At 48.8% G+C, this 20243-nt stretch overlaps 2 protein-coding genes across 4 annotated transcripts; one reads left to right on the top strand and one right to left on the bottom strand.

The window, feature by feature from the left end:
- Positions 1 to 3095: 3095 nt before the first annotated feature.
- LOC147133886 (ras-related protein Rab-26-like) lies at positions 3096 to 13968 on the top strand. Of its 2 annotated transcripts, XM_086055620.1 has the most exons (9): positions 3096 to 3547; positions 4782 to 4892; positions 9399 to 9440; positions 10411 to 10477; positions 10558 to 10610; positions 11750 to 11815; positions 12293 to 12349; positions 12892 to 12968; positions 13048 to 13965. In XM_086055620.1, exons 1-9 carry the CDS (start codon positions 3395 to 3397, stop codon positions 13145 to 13147), a joined length of 726 nt encoding a protein of 241 aa, XP_085911746.1. In that variant the 5' UTR covers positions 3096 to 3394; the 3' UTR covers positions 13148 to 13965. The 2 variants fall into 2 exon arrangements, with proteins under 2 accessions (XP_085911746.1, XP_085911747.1); XM_086055621.1 differs by lacking the exon at positions 12293 to 12349 and having other exon boundaries at positions 13048 to 13968.
- LOC147133887 (arf-GAP with dual PH domain-containing protein 1-like) lies at positions 10963 to 19768 on the bottom strand. Of its 2 annotated transcripts, XR_015090120.1 has the most exons (12): positions 19484 to 19768; positions 18182 to 18312; positions 17924 to 18015; positions 17418 to 17500; positions 16123 to 16235; positions 15684 to 15830; positions 15189 to 15272; positions 15037 to 15099; positions 14875 to 14946; positions 14580 to 14808; positions 14252 to 14465; positions 10963 to 13143 (listed from the first exon to the last, which is right to left on the bottom strand). XR_015090120.1 is itself a non-coding variant. In XM_086055619.1 (11 exons), exons 1-11 carry the CDS (start codon positions 19572 to 19574, stop codon positions 14437 to 14439), a joined length of 1134 nt encoding a protein of 377 aa, XP_085911745.1. In that variant the 5' UTR covers positions 19575 to 19768; the 3' UTR covers positions 10963 to 14436. The 2 variants fall into 2 exon arrangements, 1 of the variants encoding a protein (XP_085911745.1); XM_086055619.1 differs by having other exon boundaries at positions 10963 to 14465.
- Between the last annotated feature and the right edge of the window lie 475 nt (positions 19769 to 20243).

Here is a 20243-nt window from a genome sequence, read left to right on the forward strand (position 1 = left end):
CCAATGCTCGCAGGAAGCATCGCCGATTATTCACGCGCGAATTGTGCAAAATACTTCCACACATTTATCTGATTTTATTGGATTGTATTATTTTTGTCATCATTTATACAGACCATCTCAGATTAGGCAGATGGTTTATTTTCCAAATTACTCCCCAAATTTTTATTCTAATATGGTTATTCATTAAAAAAAAAACCCAATGATTTAAAAATAATAACACCACTAATCATTCGATCTTAAATGTTATAATGATTTTGGGGGGAAATATTTATCACTTTTTAAAAGAGGCCGGCGGTTTGTCGACTCGTACACACGATGAGATTTCAAAGGAGGCAAGTGAGAAAAGAGGAGAGATTATTGACGCGATTACAAATTGCAAACAAGGCGAGACTTGAAAAGATTCTTTTCGGACGGATTGCGTTACATCCTATACTTATGTCCTGATCTTTTATGATTTGCCTAAGAAATGTATATGCATCCCACAATCTATTTCTATGAGATTGCTTGTTCATTGTTGTGCATTTCATGTTGTCGAAATTGTTTGGATGGAGAGCGCAATACGCGGAAAATGAATCCTTCGTTTTGATCCAAATCTTCTCTCTGGCCCCGTCCGGTGCAATTCGATTGGGGGCGCTGATTGATGCCCTTGCCAAACAAGTGAGAATGGGAAGCAGAAATCCCAAAAAGCAAATATCCCGCATACAGATATTGGACTTGTGTCTACAGTGGACGGACGCGTCGCACGCCGACACAAAGACGGAGGCCGGAGCTGCGGGGCCGATTCGGGGAGGTGGCCCGCGGCCCACAAATTGGGCTCTTGGCGGCCATTATGGCAGCGCTTGACTTATTTGCCGAGCGGAGCGCTGGCACACGTCCGGATCTGGTGTTAAGGCTCCGGGGAGACTTGGGCACGCATCGTTATTAGCGACACTTGACGATACTGCAGACGGACCCCGACCTGACATGAGTGGAAATGCTTTTCATCCATTCCAAAGCATAACATTCATTTTGGTGATCAGACAGAAAGAGAGCCCGCAGCTCTCTTTCTCGCTCATACGCACGCACGCGCGCACACACATTTATGATGCCCCTGGGAGCAAATAAGCGCCAGGCAGGACCAGTCCAGCAATGGCTGCTCTTGCCAAGGCCCAGCAAACAGGGGGCACAGGCTGGCTGCCAAGGTGATCCCCCCGCCCCCCGCACACACGCACGCACGCAGCTGAACGAGCGCATGAAGACGGCCGCTCGATCAACAGTTGGCGGGACTGGCTCGCTTTGAGCCAGCGGTCGGACGGCTGCGCGCCACCGCGGCCAACATTTTTGGGCACCTGACCCCGCGTAAACTGACAAATGCCGACGGGTGAAGGCCTGCGCGCTGACGACCGCACGCGCACACATTAAGGCACTCTGCAACAAACGGCGGTCCTAAACAACTCCTTCCTACGTGATTTTCCTATGGGATTGATGCGCTATTTTACGTGGCGTTGGGCTAATAGCATAATTGCCCGAGTCTCAAAGTGTGGGACGCAAACTCCCTCTGGCGGCACGCGAAAGAATCACTGAAAGAAATGCACGAAAAGACATTGTCAAAGTAAAAATGATAGCATCTGGTATTTTGCACTTTATGACTGCTTCCCTCTCACAATTTTACTGAAAAAGAGATGGGGAAAAACATGACCCCCCCCCCCCCCCCCCCCAGACTTTACAAGCCTTTTTTCCGCATAATATCCCCCCGAAAGATGTATTCATCAGATGCCAGGAGCTCAGAGTTCATCTCCACAAAATGGCGAAGGGGCCCGAGGTGGGTCGGCTCCGCGTTCCCTCCTAAACGTCCAGCTGTCGCTGTCGGTGACAGCTGCCCGGGCCAGCAGAACCAATCTCAGCTGTCGGCCGGAATGCGCTGCAGAGGTTGCCGGATGATCGGCAGGCGAGGCGGGATAGAGTTGCCAGTCCACTTGTCTCCAAGCAAACTCTGCAACTTTTGGGCTTCATCAAGCGAGCAGAAGTGGAAGCGGCGGGAAATGTCCGAGGCCTGGCCAGAGCTGCTCTTTCCTCTCACTTGACTTGACTTGGAAGCGCCTTTCAACTAAGCTGACTTGTCATGAAGCAAACGATGTGGACATTTCAGCAGAACTGCTGCCTGTCCATCGGCCAATCGGGGCCTGACGGGCGGCCATTTTCACTACCGACACACTTGAAGTGGCTCCATATTGCATCCCGATGCCGATCCTGCTCAGGGTCGCCTAACGTAGCTGGCGTCAGGTTAAAGGTGGACGACAGCCTGGACTGGTCGCCGGCCAGCCGGGCAACAGTGCACGCTCACATTCGCAACATCCCCAGTGGGAACTCAACCACTACTCCCTGCGCCAGAGTCGAGCAAGCGAATAACTGACATATATATATATATATATATATATATATATATATATATATATATATATATATATATATAGAGAGAGAGAGATATATATATATATATATATATATATATATATATAGAGAGAGAGAGAGAGAGAGAGAGAGATATAATTAATTGAACAAAAATGGCAAACTGACTAAATGGTTAAAAAGATCAACTAAGACAACATGGTAAACTTGTAAAAGAATCGTGACAAAACGTGGTAACTAAACCGGTGAAAAAACCTGGTTATAAGTTTGTTGGGAAACATTACTTGGACTGGAAAAACATGGCAAGGTGGGGAAAAAATATGGTGAACTATTTTTTTCAAACATGGTGAAATGGTGGACAAACGTGGTGAATTGGTAATAAATAAATACATAAAGACACAACATGGTGACCTGAAACTCAAAAGAAACATGCTTACGGTAAGCGGCGAACACGGATTTAACAGGTAGACGTGTGGCGAATTTGCTTAAAAAAATAACAACACAGTAAAGTGGTATAGTGACGAAAAGGTCAAACAAAATAAATAACATGGTGAAGAACAAAGTTTCGTTGGAAACAAAACGTCCTAAGGTCGTAAAGGTGTACCCGTGTCGCCCTCTAGCGGACTTGCATTGCAAACACAGGTTGTCTTCCACAGGCGGCGTACGGACAAGCAGCGCCCTCTATGGTGATATCGCCGCTAGTGCGGAAGGTGCGTTCACTGGCATCAGCACACGCGCGCGTGCGTCTCCGCGTGTGCACAGTGCAGCTCACAGTGGGACAAAAGCTGCCGCGACGAGGAACAACAACGAGACCCATTTTGAACATTTTCAAGCCACCGCACCCGCAGAGTCGACCCTACTCTCCGATTTCGTTCATTTGGTTGCTTTTTTTCAAAATTGATTTATTTATTTTTTGTCCGGGCGTGGGCGGAGGGTGCTTCCTTCAACTTTTGCATCCCTTTCGGGGTTGTTGAAGTTTTTGGTGGTTTTGTCGGATTCGGAGGCCATGTCCCGCAAGAAGGCTGCCAGGGGCAAAGGCGGCGGCAAAGGTGCGAGGAGCAGCCCGTCCACGGTGCACTTGAACGGGGCGGTCCATCCCAGCGGCCCCCCGGTCAGCAGCAGCAGCAGCAGCGGCGAGTTTTACGACCTCGCCTTCAAGGTAGACCTGCGCGACGATGCCTTGTTGCGTTCGGCTGCTGCGGGGCAACGCATTGGCAAGCTCACTTGCACACAACTGCGGCACGTTTGCATCACGCGAAGCCAATTTCCATTCGAAGCCAAGAAACGTTGATGCCCAGCGATGACATGATGACATGCCACTTGACTCGATCACGAGGCCAATTCCTATTGGGCCAATTTTTGCTACTTTTCCAAATGCACGCGCTGTTTGCACATTGAGATGTTTTAAATATCGTCCATTTACACGTTTTACACAGCAACTGTGTACAATTACAATATACGTTATTTAGCCATCTGTTATTTTATACAGGGCTTAATCATCAAACTCATCACATCATCATTCCTATGAATAAAAACATTGATTTTCCATTATGATTATTATCAATCATCATCATCATCTTTTTTATGAGTACGAACACAATTGTAATGTTATTTTTTCTTATTTGTATTTTTCCACGATTATCATCATTATTCTTATATTACCATCATCATATACTTAAGGATAATCATCACTTTTTAAAATATGAGCATACACTTGTAACATTTGGTGATTTTTTCTCATTGTCATTTTTCCCAAATTATTATTTTCTACAGGACTTAGTAATCAACATTTCTATCATCATAACATTTTCAGATGTTATTTTTTCCCAATATTCATCTTCTTTCTACAAATTAGAATACGTTCCTTAAAGCACGCTCCTGCATGTGGCCAGCTGTGTCAATAGACACAGATCGATAACGTGGAGAGGGCCACGCCCCCCGTGACAAACGCACTTGTGTGTGCGCACGTGTCAGTCCGCGCCTTGACCCTGAGGCGTGTAACACCCACTATAGAAAGGGCGTCTCCGTCTCGCGTGTCAGAAAACATTGTGACATTGCGTCTCCGGGGACCTGTGCGCACCTTGACGCGCGTTTGATGCACGGAAGAAGGAAAGACGTTGCGCTTTCATTCACCAGCCAACAAGCCAAACAAGTTGGCTTTAGTTAGTCGCTGTGAGCTGAGGAGCTTCATGTAGACAAAAGTAGTTCTTTGGGTGGTGCCAACAATGTTGGTATGTTGGCTTCATTTCGATGAACACATCAGAGTGTTGACTCTTCAGAGACGCGGACGGGGTTGCGTCCCTTCAGTCGACTCGGTTTGTCGGAGCGGCGCAGGTGGCCAGCAGAGCGGAGCGGATGGCGCCAAGGTTCTTGACTCGCTGTGTGTCGCGCAGGTGATGCTGGTGGGAGACTCCGGCGTGGGCAAAAGCTGCCTGCTGGTGCGCTTCAAGGACGGCGCCTTCTTGGCCGGCAGCTTCATCTCCACGGTGGGCATCGACTTCAGGGTGAGCGAGACGCCGATCTGATTGAGAAACACGCCCGTGCTTTCTTTTTATGCCTCGATCGCGACTCGGAGTGCGCGAGAGGCTTGATGGCCATCGAGCGTGCACTCGCGGCAAAAAAAACCCCAGAAAGATGACTGACGCATTCTTTACGCTCCGTTTGTATTCTTTTTTCGTCAGAGGACGTGGGCACTTTTCATCGCCTCTTTTCATCCGTGCGCTCTGACATTTTCAATCGGAGGGCGGAGGCGCGCGGGAGTCACAGCCGGCCGGCCAGGCTCGTGCGGCCCACGTGTCCTTTCTGTCATTTCAACCCAAAGTGGACCTGAAGGATGTTGTTTATGTTTTGTTTGTTTGGGTTTTTCCCCCAATAGCACTTGATGGTTTTTGCGGGATCGAATTGAGGCATTGAAGGCACTATTCTGATGCGAGTGGGCGGCGGAGAAATAAGCAAAGTTGGCCTCCCTGTCATCAAGTGGTGCCGACGCCATCTGGGTGTGCTGCAACACAAACTAGAAGGAGATGTTTTCATTTTCAACGCCACAAGAGTTCCCATCCCTCAGAGTCGCTCTTTGTGTCTCATCCTTCTCTGTCCAGCCCCGCCGGCACCCCGAAGCCACGCTATCCTTTCCCAAACTCTGAATCTTCATTCTTTTGAATGTCATTTGCTCCCGAGCAATGCCCCCCGTGCCCCCGGCCGGGCATTTGCCTCTCACTCTCGACTAAGTGCCGCAGTTACAAATAAGAGCAAAGCTAACGAGTCCCAATTGTTATTTTACATGATATATATATATATATATGAATAAAAAAGAACGACTATTGCTTTCAGCAGAAGTGGGGATACCACCGGACTTCAACAACACATGTCCTTGGGAAGAAAAGAAAGAAAAGATGAAGGAAGTCAATGAAAAGAAATGAAATGAAAAGAGAACCGGGGCAAAAGAAAGGTCCTCGGGAAGAACTTGAATGGCAGTTCCCCGGCCGCGTTGATTATCATTCCTGTGTCATCGTGAGGAGGAGCACTTGTCACCTCGGCTGTCAGACAGCAGCCCTTCTTTGCAATACTTGACAGCGCGAGCCGACGCGAGCGTCCGCCGGGCGGCATTGAAATGCACGGGCGGCCTTGACCCGGAGCGTGCGCCTCGCCTCCCTGCGCTGCTTTCAAATGTGCCAGCAAAATCCAAACTAGCTACACCTATATTAGCATAAGCTGTATTTTTGCGGCACAGGGCAAATTCTGCTTCTAGCGTAGCCCGGGGGGCGCGGCGCGGCTCCAGCGCACGAATAAATGCTGCTAGATATGTATGCAGTCGTCGATGGAAAACGCTACATGAAAAAAGAAATGCTGCTTTGCAGCCACCAAGTGTATGTGAACCACAGCAGCAGTGAATGCAGCTAAAAAGACAAAGCCAAAGGCGGCTGCGGGTCTGCCGGCGAGCGTTAACACCAGCAGCGGAGTCCGAGTCCCAACTTCACCTCAGCGAGTATGAGCAAGTTTGAACTTATGTGCATGCACGCGCGCAACGACGGTTTCATGAATCCCGCTTCACCCCTTTGGTGCCAACTTCCCTCTCTTGTGAAGTTGTTTTGGACACTAGCGCTTATTTGGGATTTGCATTTTTTTCGGAAGCGGGTGCCCCGCTTCATCGCGTTTTTCTCATGCCGTTTCTCATAAGGGAACCTTGTTTGCGGATTTTGTGTCATTCACGGTCAGGTTCGGTCCCCCCAGAACAGCAAATGGAACTCCTATCTTAAGGCACCACTGCATCAATTTTATTTTTGATACGGTGTCTCTCCATTGCAGTTTTCCACTCGTTGGAAGGTTTGTCCTGCCGGCTTCACCGCGTGTGAATTTTTGAACAGCGGCACTGGTCATGAGCGAGTCCGTCCTTGGCCGTGAATCGCCTCTTGACTTGCGCTCGTTGAGCTCTACGCCCACGCTGGCTCGCTGTTAGCTCCCCTTAGTCGCTCGCCCTCTTGTCTTGTGTGCGCAAATGATGGTGGCTGACATTTCATGTTCTGAAACAAGTGCACGTTAGTCATCGGCAAATGAGGTGTGAATGCTTGTTTTATCCATAAAGTTATGTATACGCACATACAGTACAGTACATACACACACACACACATATAAATATATACACACACATACATACACTATACACATACATTTATACACGTGTATACATGTATTTGTGGACAAATACAAATATACACACACATATATACGTGCGTACACACAAAACGTATATATGGGCAAATACACATCCATACACACCAACACACTTATGCATACATGTACATGTACATATATAGACACATGCATGCATATACAGTATTTATATGGCGGCGGCAGGTGCCTGCGCACACAGTGGCAATTTTGTCTCCTTGACAACAACGGCAGCGGCAGCGGTTCTTGGAGACTTGCTAACCCTAACCCTCACCCTTGCTCAATCGCTCACTCAATCAATCACACGCGCCACACACAGTGCAAGCGTGCGGCTTTATTTTCCTTTTCAGCCACCTCTTATCAAGGCTGAGCATCAGACGAGGGAAGACGAGAGTACACTTGTTGCCGTGGCAGCAGGTGACGTAAGCCGCCTGGAAAGGAAGGTCTCCGTTGACCCGTGCTAGTCACTGCCAGACCGTGAGGCCTTGTAATGTGTTACCATCTTCGTGCTCCAGGAGCCTGCTCAACATTTCTTGCCATTTCCAATTCCTTTTCTCCACGAGAAAGAAAGATTTCATCCTAATCCCATTAGCTACATAGCTAGCTACATAGCTAGCTACATAGCTGGCTAGGGCGCGTTGGGAATTTCACTCCGACGCCCGACTCAGAGTGTTGTGTTTGGAAGGCAGAGCGCGCTCCCCACCCCTTCATTTCTGAAGGCACGCTATGTTGGCTGTTTCCATATACTACCTGATGCTCCGACGAAAGAAAATGCCAAGAATACAAGCATATTTTAGGAGGAAAAAAAAGAAAATACTTTGATTCTTCGAAAACAAAGTTGTATTGTACAGAACATGACGAAAGTCCATTTGTTTTGAGAAAATGTGTGATACTATACTTTGACGGCCGCCTTGTTTTGAGCAAAAATGCTGCGAAGCTTACGAAAATAAATGAGTCACATTTTCTCAAATCCAAACGGCGTTGCGTGTAATTGTGGCGGCTCTGAATTTGCATGTCCAAGTCCAAGCGCTAGCGTGGATTTTGTGCCAGCGCGTCGGCTTCCTCCCACGGGGCCAAAGCGTGCAAATGAGCTTCATTGAAGACTCAGTTGCCCATGAGTGCGAATGCTTGTTTGTCTGCAAAATATGGGCCCCCATGTCTGGTTGGCGACCCGTCAGGAGTGGGAGTAGCCCGCCTGTGGCCCAAATGTCAGAAATGCATGAGGCTGCATCTCACCTGCAGCCCGAATGAGCGTGAGGGCCTTTAGAAAGTGGAAATTACCAAATCGAATCGCGTAACCTTTGGTGTAGCCATTCCTCATTTTTGTTCCACTAGCCTGTTGAATAGGCATTGGGCGGCCGCCTTACTGCAGATTTATGAAGAAAATGGATGAGTAGAAGGAGTGTCTAGCGGGGAACTCAAGAATTATTCTCTTGAGAAAATTGATTTGCAAATCAATTTTCTCAAGTCTGGATGCTGAAGCGGAGCCTCAGAGCACAGCAGCAGCAGCAACAAAAGTGCTTTGAAAAACATTCCCGCTGCAGGTCACAAAGGACGGCTCGATAACTTGCGACTCATTCGCTCGCTACTTTATTTCATACGGGAACTTGTCGTTTTTTGTATTCTTTCGATAGATGAAGCACATGTTGGGGTGCCGCAACACGGCGGAGAGCTGGTCTAGCGTGGATTTGAGGACTTCCGGACGCAACTCCTCAAAACCTATTGAGTGGTACCACCTGGAAAGTTCTTTTGAAAAAACGATCACTCGAAACTAGTTTCACCGATCGAAACAAAATTGGGTGTTCGTGTCTCTCGTGAGAGGACGCGCAAAGAAAGGCTCGGGGACCGGCGCCGCGCCGCGCCACGCCGCGCCGGCAGCTTCACCGGTTCGGCAGAAACGTGTGTGCACATGCCAATCATAAGAGGACACCCAAAAAGGGCTCAAGGGCCCGTGCCTGCCTGGAATCGAACAGAAAGTCCACCATTTTGGTTGGACTTTGGGGCTGATTTCCAGGGCTCGCACTTTGCCTGACCAGAAAGCGCAGGATCGGGTAACGCTAAGTCTGTGATCCAGCTGGAGTCTCGTGTATCGAGTCAATTTGATGCGGCCCCTCCGGGGGGCCAGCTCACCTCCGGAGCCGCGTTCGCGAAAGCCGCAGCTCATCTAAGATGGGCTCACAGAAGGGGATTGTCTGCTCCGTACTCGGGAGAGCGGGCGGGTCGGTCGTCCGGGGAGGCTGGGGCGGGTTTGGAAGGCCAACGTGAGATGAAGACATGCGTTATTCATGACGGGCAGGAGACCCGCGGCTCATATTAATGATTTCTTTGCCTCTCACTTCCAGAATAAAGTCCTGAGTATTGACGGACTCAAGGTGAAGCTGCAGGTAAGAGCTTTTCATTTGGGCAATCATCTCAAACAGGATGTGTGTCCGTCCGTCCGTCCGTCCTTCCTTCCTTCCTTCCTCCCTTCGTTCCTTCGTTCCTTCTTCCCTTCCTTCCTTCCTTCCTTCCTTCCTCTGGGCTAATAGAGAGATGTCAGTCAAAACGCCATTGCTTCAAGCATTCCAACACCGCCAGAGAGATGCCATTCGTCGTTGGCTCTTCTACGCAGTTGGCACTCCCGTGTTAGCATTGGGCTAGCGTGTCTCGAAAAACACTTCAATCCGCCCATTTGTATCCCCAAATAAAGTCAACGGCACGACAATGAACAGTGTTCCCTGCTGATGATCAACGATTGACACAAAAAGTCCTTCAAGACAATTAGCGGGGTTCTCCCCCCCACTTTGACGCCCGCCACACTGCCGCTCTTTCGGGTGACTTCACGCCATTGTTGTACATGCTGAATATTTTCAGCAGCAAGATATGGAACTGAATGCTATTGTTTGGTGGCTGAACGAGGAGGACTGGATGTGTGTGTGTGTGTGTGTGTGTGTGTGTGAGCGCTCTGTTATGCACTTTAATTGGCTCTCCATCACTTGAGAAGGAGAGTTGTTGTTGGTTTTTTTCCAACCACCCTCGTTTGAATTTTCCGTGGTGTTAACAGCACGTCCCGTGGGTGTGGGCAACCTTGAATAGGAAGGGAGGGAAGGAACAATAGTCCAATTCTGACATCCGCCCCGAAAAAAAAAGCTTTCAGTACATTTCGTTGGGCCCAGATAATGGCTGCTACGCGAGCGAGCCAGTCAACAGGCCTGACGTGGCTCCCTTATTGGCGCATTTTGGCCAGTGACATCAGCAAATGGGCCATTTGACAGGCTGCACCGGTCGTATGCCTCAATGCGCACTACGCCAACAGAAAAGTCCATTCAGAGTGGACCCAAAGCGTCCTTCTCACCCTCCTCGCTCTCTCTGCAGATTTGGGACACGGCCGGCCAGGAGAGGTTCCGCAGCGTCACCCACGCGTACTACCGCGACGCTCACGGTGGGAGCAAATTGCCCTCTGCTTTTGACCCACTTTCAAAGTTGAATCACTGACATTTTCTCGCCACGTGCGTCTTTTAGCTTTGCTTCTGCTCTACGACGTCACCAACAAGACATCCTTTGACAACATTCAGGTGAGTTGATTTTGCATGGCCATGACAGCCATATCGCGCTTGTCTGAACTCCTGCGAAATGGCTGCCAAAAGTACATTCGGGTTGGCTCATGCGGGTGGCAGAAAAAGATGACCGCACATAAAGATATTGGCATGAAAATATTGAACAGAAATGACACAATCTTGGGAAAACACTCAATAAAATACTCGACAACAAAATAAAATGAGACTAAAATAGAACTAAAATACTCGACAACAAAAGTACAAACAAGAACCGATGACAAAAAACAACCATAGTAGCATATTACAGCAGTCCTTCATTTTCAGTTAATTGGGACCAGAACCGCAAAGTAGAGGTTGACTATTATTATCATTTCATTTCATATCATAGTCATTTTGAGTTTTTATTTGGGGGGATTTACAGCTCTATGACAAATACTTGTTCCACAACAAATGTCACTTTAAAATGCAAAAAGACAGGTATGCGCTGTTCCTTTTTCCACACAAAACATCGTCGGTCCGATATTTCTGTGATCTGAAAAAGGTGCAACTGACAAAACAAACGACTGACATGAATTTGGCCTCAAAGGCAAGCCGGTGACTTGCTGTCACTGGCAAAACAAAACAAGCCCTTGAGCGGAGCAAATCTGCTGCCTAAATAGACACACGCACTGATTAGCCCGCTCCCTCAGGTGTGCGCCTCCACACAGGTGGCACTCGTTGGCTAAATGAGCGGCACCGACTCCATTCCTTTCCAAGCAAACAAAACACTCAAAGAAATAAACCTGACTTCAGCAACCATATCACTCACCTCCCCAAAAAAACAAAACAAACGGACGTCGAGTTCGCGTCTCTTTTTCCATAGTCGAGTAGCACACCTGGCACTGGCTTGTTTTTTTGTTTTGTTTTTTCCAAGAAGAAAAGACCAAAGAGTAAAATCATGTGGTGTTCTAAAAACAATAAAGTAGTTAAATAACTCACGTTGAATTTGATGCCGTAAAAAAAAACCCAAGAAAAACCATGAAATGATGTCTATTGAATGTTGGCTCCTCGCACTTCCTCCTGCAAAGATTCGAAAATGGTCTCTTCTGGCGCTCCGGCGCGTTCTTGCGCCTCTCATCCCGTGCGACCGTGCGTGTGTCTCTTTGTTTCATCTCCAGGCTTGGCTGAGCGAGATCCACGACTACGCCCAACAGGATGCGGTGCTCATGCTGCTGGGAAACAAGGCAAGAAGCCGAAGCTCGGTGTTTCGCTGACTTTGAATTCGCGCGATGAACGTATTCAACTGTTTCAGGAGCAACGTTGATGTACGGTTGAAACCGTTAGCAGGGGCAAGACAAGCCTTTGCACGTTTGCGCTGCGTGCGCATGAGTCCTTTTTGTTGCATTCGGGCCGATCTCAAGTAGGACTCGATCCCTTTCCGGCGCAGACACGCAGCTCCCGGTGACTCTGTCAGCACACCGACGGGCGACATTTGCAAATGATCACACGTCACGGTGTCACTCGGCACGGCTCCCTCGCAGATGGTTGAGCAACCTCCCGTCAGCCCTTAGATTAGCATCCGAAGCCGAGCGTTACCCGGACGCCGATTGCGGACGCCGATTGCGGACGCCGATTGCGGACGCCGATTGCGGCCGCCGCGTAAACCGTGGACGGCTGCGCATATGCCGCATCGGTAGTCACGCGCCTGTTGTCTTCGCCAGGCTGATGCCGCGCACCGGCGGGTGGTGAAGCGCGAGGATGGCGAGAGGCTCGCAAAGGTGAGACGTTCGCCCGCCGCCTTCCCTCAAAAGTCTTCACGCGCTTGACGGGGGCGCGGCGCCAGCTCGCGCTCCGCTTCCAAATAAAGCTTTCGGCTTTCGGGCCAGCCAGGGTAAGCTGCCGTTCGAAATGAAGACGGGGCCGGGCTTCCAATGTAGAGCTTTGTGTTTCAATTTGGGGTCAGGGTTTCAAGATTGAGTTTGAAACGATGGACGCTGTGCTTCAATTGTCAGCGAGTTTCAAGTCAGGGCTCCAATGAACGGTTTCAATCTTCATTTTGGGCTCAAGATTTGAAACTAAGACTCAGATCTTCTCAAATAAATGACCTGGAATGATAAAGAAAGGTCTCCTCTCTAATACACCTGTCAACACTAATAAGAAATGGGATCATGATTTCAAACAATGTTACAAAATAGATTTGTAGAGAGGAGGAGCCCCCCAATAGACACCTTCCTTGTCTTTTTTTCTTCTTTTTTTTTCCTGCCCACGTTCAGCGTCGCTAAACAACCAATTGCAAACGTGCTTGTTTTGCATGGTGCAGGAGTTTGGGGTTCCTTTCATGGAGACCAGCGCCAGGTCTGCTCTCAACGTGGACTTGGCCTTCACTGCTGTGGCCAAGTAAGCGCGCACGCTTCAGACGCGCAAGTTTCAAAAGATCGCCGCTGTGCCGTCAGTTTGCTTCTTGTGCGTCCGTCAGGGAGCTCAAGCATCGCTGCGCCAAGGATCCCTGCGACAACTTCAAGTTACAGCAATTTGTCAACAGCGAGGTGGAGAGCGCCAGCTGCTGCAGACCCTAAAAACAAAAATGGCCATCCGCTCACTGGGAGAAGCGGATTTTCAAATTCATTCATGCTCATAGTCACGTGCGCCATGCCACCTTTCTACGTACGCTTTGACTGAAGCCGCTGTTACATTAATGTCCTGATCGAGAAGACGGCAGACTACAGGATGTTCCGCGTGCAGTTAAGTATCCCGGAAATTGCGTCTCATTTGTCGCCTTCCACATTCAGTCGGTGGGCCGTGTTCCTTTCTGTATTGATTGCTCCTATTTTTCACAACGCCAACTGAGCAGTAGTGTCGGGCGTTTCTGCAATCCTATTCCTTTCGATTATTCCACAGTGTTGAGACTCAAGACTGTCATGTTTGCCTCCGCCATAGAAAATATCAATATGCCAATAGTCACTTTCACTGTTCATTCTAATGTTTGGGGACTGTTTGTCTTCAGTGTGTAGCTAAAGCTGGACGATAAAAAAAAAGAAAAACCCGAGACAGAATTGTACTGGCTATCATTCGTTTGAAACGTTGCGTACGGTAGTTTGCACAAGACGGACAGCATTTGCGGTGTGCTCCCGAGGTTAAGTCGCAGTTACAATGGGAGCCAAGCGATTCAACCCTCTCGAATGACCTCCACCTCCTTCAACAAACAAACGCGCCTTCCTTTTTCCCGTCGAGGAAAACAGACTGCTAGCATACAGGGCAGTTTCGTTCAAAAGTGCCGGTTATTGACTTAACTGCCGATCCCATTTCAACTCTGTTGCTAACCCGAACAGCAGCACTCCTGAGGCACAATCAAGTGGAGAGACTTGCTGCATATTGTAAACAAACAAGCCTTTGCCGAACCGTTTTAAAAATGATGCGGAGGTGGTGCCTTGAACTGCAAATTAGCGTTAGCAGCTCGACACAAATTGTTTGCCACCGCCAGTGCCACAACATTGAAAACATTCCCCTTGTCTCCCTCTACTGGAACAAATCAGGCATGACATGCAATACAAAAGTGGACTGCAGCAGTGATTACAAGAACGTAGAGATGGGTTTTTTTTGGTCATTACCCTGGCGTCAACTAGTGAAATCCAAATAGTAAGTAAAACGAGCTTGTGCGTGAGGCGCCAAATTGAACTTGCCGGATGCCAAACGGCATTTCGTCCTCTTTCGTCCTCTTCCGTCTTCTTCCGTCTTCTTCCGTCCTCTTCCGTCCTCTTCCGTCCTCTTTCGTCCTCTTTCGTCCTCTTGCCCAGAGTGTAACAGTCAAGTACGGCAGGGAAAATGAGTCATCCTGCAGTTGGTCCTCTCATCCCGCTTCAAACGGTCAAGCCTTGTGCTTAAAGTAGGCCTCCGCTGCAGAAAGTAAAGTGGGGTGGGGGGCTTGTCACACAAGGAAGTGAACCACCTGCCTCATAAGAGGGAAGGCAGCTAAAAGAAAGTTCCAGTGGAGCTGGAGATGCGCCGTACCTGCATACTCTTGAGGCAGCATGGGCCGGTTGACGGCCGTCTCAATGGCGGCCATCCAGTCCAGTCGCTCGGGCTCGCTCTCGCAGGCAAAAAGGAACTTCCTGTCCGGCGTGGCTACGGTGATCCCGAAGCGCCAGTGGGAGCTCTGAACGCCCGACGGGAGGCCCGGCAGGACGCTGTAGCCGCTTTCCTTGCTGCCGATGAAGACCTGGCCTCGCGCGTAGGCGTCCTTGCAAAGCGGCCACTGGCGTTACCGGACGGCAAATCGGCAGCGGCCTCGTTCTCGGCTACCCACCAGCGGATCTTTGAAGTACAGGAGCCGCCGCTCGTCCATGGAGAACCACCTCTTCTTAAAGCCCTCGGTGCGCTGCGGGATGACACGAGCATAGGGATGGCTTGTCAGTCACGAGCAACTTCAGCTGCGCGCTGCCGACTCCGGCGGCAGGCCGTCCATCACCTTGGGGCCGGTCTTCTCCATGAAGCCCTCTTTTACAAAGTCCCTGGTGACCTTGGGCAACAACTGGAGGAACAGCGAGCAGGTTAACCCTTCCACTGCATCTGTTTCGAAGAACGGCGAGTGTTTGCGCAGTGGGAGCGCGGGTGACCTACGTCAGCGGCGGGCGCTCCGGGGAAGGCCACCTGCAGGTAGTGGAACCGGGCTGCTCGGATGGCGTTGAACCAGTCCGCCATTTCCTTGGGAAAAGACAACTTTGGTTGCTAAGCGACAGCAAGCATTCAACGGAGCCCGGGCGATCCAGACCCAAAGCCACATGAAATCCAGTTCAGCGCGTCAATCACGAGTAGTCCCACCCAAAAAGTCACAAGAATCCGAAGCCTTAAAAACAAACAACAACGAAAACGCAAGTCGGCCATTTTGATTCGAAGCGCCCATTTTGCCCATTTGCAGAGGCCCTTCATAGCGGACTGATCCGAGTCGTTTTGTTGTATGGTGGCAAAATTTGGCCAAACTTGAGCAAAGCGTGGCGATCAAAGACAAATCAGCCGCACAGGGCGGGAGCTTGATCAAAGTCCCTCGTAAGCGCCAATCGGGGCAAAAGCGCAAGACCAGCCTTCGCTGGCATTGAATCGCGCCCAGTCGCACACCTTGCCATCCTCGTGGTAAACAAAGAGATTGCGGATGCTGCCGTCCTTCAAGTAGGTTATCTGAAGACCGTTGGCTGTGCCGATTTTAGCCGGCTGGAAGGTGGCGTTCACCGTACCGATGCTCATCGCGGCTTTCGGCTCTCTCCCCTGCACAAACGAAGAATACGAAGAATACGAAGAATCTGCATTTGTTGAACGGGTGTTTCGTCATACCGCGGCCAAATGTATTTGCCAAAGTCTTCTGGATAGCAAGCACACACAAGCGAACGCACTTACACGTGGAGAGCCAATACAAAAGATGTATTTGAAAAAAAAAAAAAAAATCTCATCATGTGTATTTTTTATCCAACATATGTGCTGCATTTCCAATATTTGTCCCTTCTTGTGTCGCTAACTAATCTGATCCAAGGAACTCATATTGTGGCTCCTGAGCACTCACGTCCTGCTTAATGAAATACTTGAGCACACCCTCTTGTTCGGACAGGATGAATTTTCGGCTGAGGTACTGTCCGTTGTTTCGGCCTCGTTTCCATAGGAACCCTTCCCTGTAGCCTGCCGCATGACGACAAAACAGAGCGGGGTGTTATTCCAAGCGTCGCAACATCGCGCACGTTCAACACAATAGGCTGCAAACAATGTCTTGGCCAAGCAGCACGCGGCTCCAGGATATTCGGGCCACCGTGCCGCAAGCGACTATAAAAGGCATCCTTATGTTGAGCGTGACACCGGCTGCCAGGTCGGTCAGAAGATCGCGCGTGTGCTGCAATAGAAATGATTTGATCACCATTTGCTACAAAGCCAAAAACCTTGTTTTTCCTTCACATGAGCAACTGAGCTTCAACTCATTGCGGTGTGTCCTCAATGAAATCGACCGCCGTCATCTCATTTGTTCACAACGCTCCGAGTGTGAGCAAAGCGGAAATTGCGCCGCAGGAAGTGGTGGCTTATCATTTCCCAAAACACACGCTTAGGCCACAAAAGGCGCACACACGGTCACACAAAAGAATAAAAAGTCCCCCCCAAAAACCACGCTGTCATCTTCTTTCTTTAGGCTGCAAGTCATCATCAAAAAAGGTTGAGAGTGTTTTAAGGTCAAAACAGCGGAGGATTGAGCATTTCAACTCGTGAAACGCAGCTTCCAAAAATGCTGCAAGCGGCATTGTTCAATGAAGGTTCAATTCAATGGGCCAAATAGAAAAGTGGCGGTTTGTTCCTCGCAGCCGCGTTGCTGAGCAGCGCAACAATGACAGTGGGACGGCCGCGCTGACGGCGGGCGAGCGAGCGTGCCGGTCACGCCGCTCTCATAAGAAGGAAAGGAAGAACCGATGCTCCATTTTTGCCACGTTAGATGTTGAGGAGCCGTTCACAATGCTGCGAGGTGCAAAGCGATTTGACACCGACTGCAAAATGCAAGTCTGGCTGACTGACGAGTGAGGGTCTCTCCATATTCCCCCTCCATATGTTTGGGTTTTTTTGAACTGACTGGAGGTTGAAACAAACGAACGGCATGATGGCATATGGACGACTTTGACCCAGGAACACGTGAATTCTCTTTGAACCAATTCCAACAAGCGCGCCCTCATGAAATGATGATTACGACAAGGAGGAGGCACTTTGGTTTTGCATCTGCCGCACAATTTGTGGCGGGCAAAAGTAGGAAAAGCAAAACAAGTCCGTTTCAATGAAGGGGCGAGTGACGTCGCATGTACTGAGAGCGGCCCGGTCGCTTGTTACCTGCTGAGTAGGAGCCCTGCGTCCCCCCGGGCATGAACTCCTTCCTCTCGTACTTGGCGCGGATCCACTGCTCCCGCAAGAGCCTGCCGCGCAACAAAAGTTTGCTTGTTCACAACAGAAAATGATTGGAGTACAGTCTTGACTCCGTACTTGTTTTAGACGTGGGGCGCTGCCTTAAGAATTGAGCGACCCCACTGAGTATTTCAAGTTACGAGCCGTGGTTATTTGTTCAGAGGTCGACAGAAAATTCAATCTTTGCAAAAAAATGACGGTCACATTACTGTCACTTGTGCAACTCTTCTTCGCGTGTGTCTCTTTGTCCGTGCATTGTATTACTTTCTGAGAAATTCCAACACATAAGTCAATATTCCGATCCATTTGACAGTGGAATGTATGCACAGTACGTCCGCCTCGGATTTGTCTGATGCGCATTTGCCCCTAGCGGCGGATTGCTTCTCTACGCAGAAGTCCAAGTGCCATTGACAAAAGTTGGGCGCCTCACTTACGCACAGTCTTTGTGAGTGGGCTGGTAGTAGAAGTCGGGGACCGTCTGCTCGAATTTGGCCTTGGCCACGTGGTTCCCCACAGAGTCCATCAACTGCGTGAGGGAAGGAAGGAAGAGGAATGGGAGCTCTGTCTGTCAGTGATATGCTGTCATTGGGTGTGCATGCTGCTTTGTGGTGACACTTGCGGATCAGCTGCTGTTTTGTTTGTTTGTTTGTTTGTTTGTTTGTTTTAAACACAGCCAAAACGTGAGCCCTCACCTCCAACTGTGCCATGGTCCACGGGTCCAGCAGGAGAGACTTGACCTTGCTGATCTGTGAGATGTTTCTGTGCAGGCCTGAGCAGCTGTGGCACACAAACACACCCAGAGTATACGATGCCCACTCTGGATCTAGAACACACACGCACACGCACGCACACACAATGTTGTGACATTTCATCCAGCTGACTCTCATTTGATAGCAATCTGGCAATTTCGCTGAGGAGCAGTGGATCTTTGAAGGACCCCGGTAAAGTGCCAAACAGGACCCATGAATTGCCATGTCAAAACGAAAATGGCAGTGCCCTCCATAATTGTTGCCACCCCTGGCTAAGATGTGTTCAAATAAATTCAGTTTCTATTGTAGAAGCATACTCTCCTTCTGAAAATTGTAGAAATGGTTGACCAGACACAATCAAGCATCTCCCATTGCCAGACCTCAAGCCCATTGCGAACCTGTGGAGAGAGCTCAGGAGGAGAGTGCAGAAGAAAGGAGCCGCCGTGTCGCTGGGTGATTTGGAGGGATTGTGCAAAGAGCAATGGTCCAAGAGCCCTCTTTTTTTAGTCTCCCATCTTGTGAAACATTATAGGAGAAGATGAAGTGCTGTTTTGATGGCAAAGGGAGTTTGTACAAAGTATTAACATCAGCGGTGTTAATAACTGTGGCGCACACGATGTGAAGAAAAACTGAAAAATAATTTCTTAATATGGAATTGTTTGTTCCCACTGAATAAATGCTCTTTAATTAAACGTTGGATTTTCCTCTTTTTAAAATTTTTTTTTTTACATTTCGGTCCTATACTATTTAGGGGAAAACGAGCAAAAGATCACACCTTAACCAGGGGTGCCAATTATGGAGGGCACTATATATTTTTGCCATCTGTTTGGTACATGAGCTTCAATTTAAGCAGCAAACGTGAAAAATAATGGAACGTGGATATGGCCAAAAATTATTTAAAAACGCAACTAACAACATAACATGAAAAGCACTGTGAAAATGCAAATTTATTTTTGTAAAAATGCATTTACAGAACTGAGGTTTCATCATGTCATGACACAGTTGGTATCATTACCAAGATATCGCGATATTGTAGCGGATTCCATTAGTTTCTGGAGGTGGATTTCATGTTTTAAATGTATTTTTGTGAGCTAAAAGCACGTCGCGACTATCTATACTATACTATCTGTATAGGTAAAAATAAGGGATTCTTATCTAATGATACATGTGAGTAGCAGTATAGAAAGCGTAACATAATAATAATAATAATAACAATAATAATCCTAGGCAGATTGTCGACCTCACCTGCCGCTCCACAGTCGGCGCAGTTTCTATTACCGGGTTTGTCCAAAAGTTCCATCAGCCTCCTTCTGCTTTTTTCTCGCTCTGAAAACATCGTCAAGCCAGGCGACTGTGCTCGCCAGGTTGTTACAAAGTACGACAAGAAGACGTCGCCGCGCGCTGCCTGGAAATACAAGCGGCGAAACCGTAGCTCGCAACTGGGCTCGCTCGGCCAGGAGAGAGAAGAACGCCAGCCAGCCAGCCAGCCATCCAGCCAGCCGTCCAGCCAGCCAGCCGTCCAGCCAGCCAGCGAGCGAGCGCAAAAAGAGAGCCCCCTGGCGTCATTGCCGTGAATTGCATCAACACTGAACGGGTCCTCGTTTAACGGTGACGTCGAGTTTGTACGACGCAGTCGTAACCCAAATTTGGATGTAATTCGGAGTGCAGTTGTAAATATTTGGATGAAAAACACTTAAATACGACAAACTAATGAAAGACGTGAAGTGCAGTAGTAAGTGAGCATGAATTAATTTTAGTCACCGGGTTGTTTCATAACAATAAAGGATGTAAATGGTGAATTCAATTCACATTAACACCATTTCAAAAATACTTTATTGGGTGGCAGTTGTACATGTATCCTATATACTAGTCTTACTGAAACTGTTTTCCTCTTGAACTAAGGCCAAGTTTACAGGCAAGTGTGGTCTTGGCAGCACATCTGCCCAGCACTTCTGAGGTTCAAGGTTCAAACCTGGGCACTGGTCGAGACAAGCACTGTACAAAT

The sequence above is a fragment of the Filicampus tigris genome, chromosome 16, assembly GCF_054856515.1.
Source record: "Filicampus tigris isolate MCC_2025a chromosome 16, RoL_Ftig_1.0, whole genome shotgun sequence".
Taxonomy (NCBI): domain Eukaryota; kingdom Metazoa; phylum Chordata; class Actinopteri; order Syngnathiformes; family Syngnathidae; genus Filicampus; species Filicampus tigris.

What these genes read in the sequence shown, in the direction of transcription:
- LOC147133887 (XM_086055619.1), bottom strand. Translation starts at nt 19,574, where the DNA reads ATGTTTTCAGAGCGAGAAAAAAGCAGAAGGAGGCTGATGGAACTTTTG. An exon ending in GCAGGGCTCCTACTCAGCAG is followed by an intron (nt 16,236 to 17,417) that starts GTAACAAGCGAC and finishes GTCATGCGGCAG; the next exon opens with GCTACAGGGAAGGGTTCCTA. An exon ending in TGTACTTCAAAGATCCGCTG is followed by an intron (nt 14,809 to 14,874) that starts GTGGGTAGCCGA and finishes CCGCTTTGCAAG; the next exon opens with GACGCCTACGCGCGAGGCCA.
- LOC147133886 (XM_086055620.1), top strand. Translation starts at nt 3,395, where the DNA reads ATGTCCCGCAAGAAGGCTGCCAGGGGCAAAGGCGGCGGCAAAGGTGCG. An exon ending in GTACTACCGCGACGCTCACG is followed by an intron (nt 10,478 to 10,557) that starts GTGGGAGCAAAT and finishes TGCGTCTTTTAG; the next exon opens with CTTTGCTTCTGCTCTACGAC. An exon ending in GCCTTCACTGCTGTGGCCAA is followed by an intron (nt 12,969 to 13,047) that starts GTAAGCGCGCAC and finishes TGCGTCCGTCAG; the next exon opens with GGAGCTCAAGCATCGCTGCG.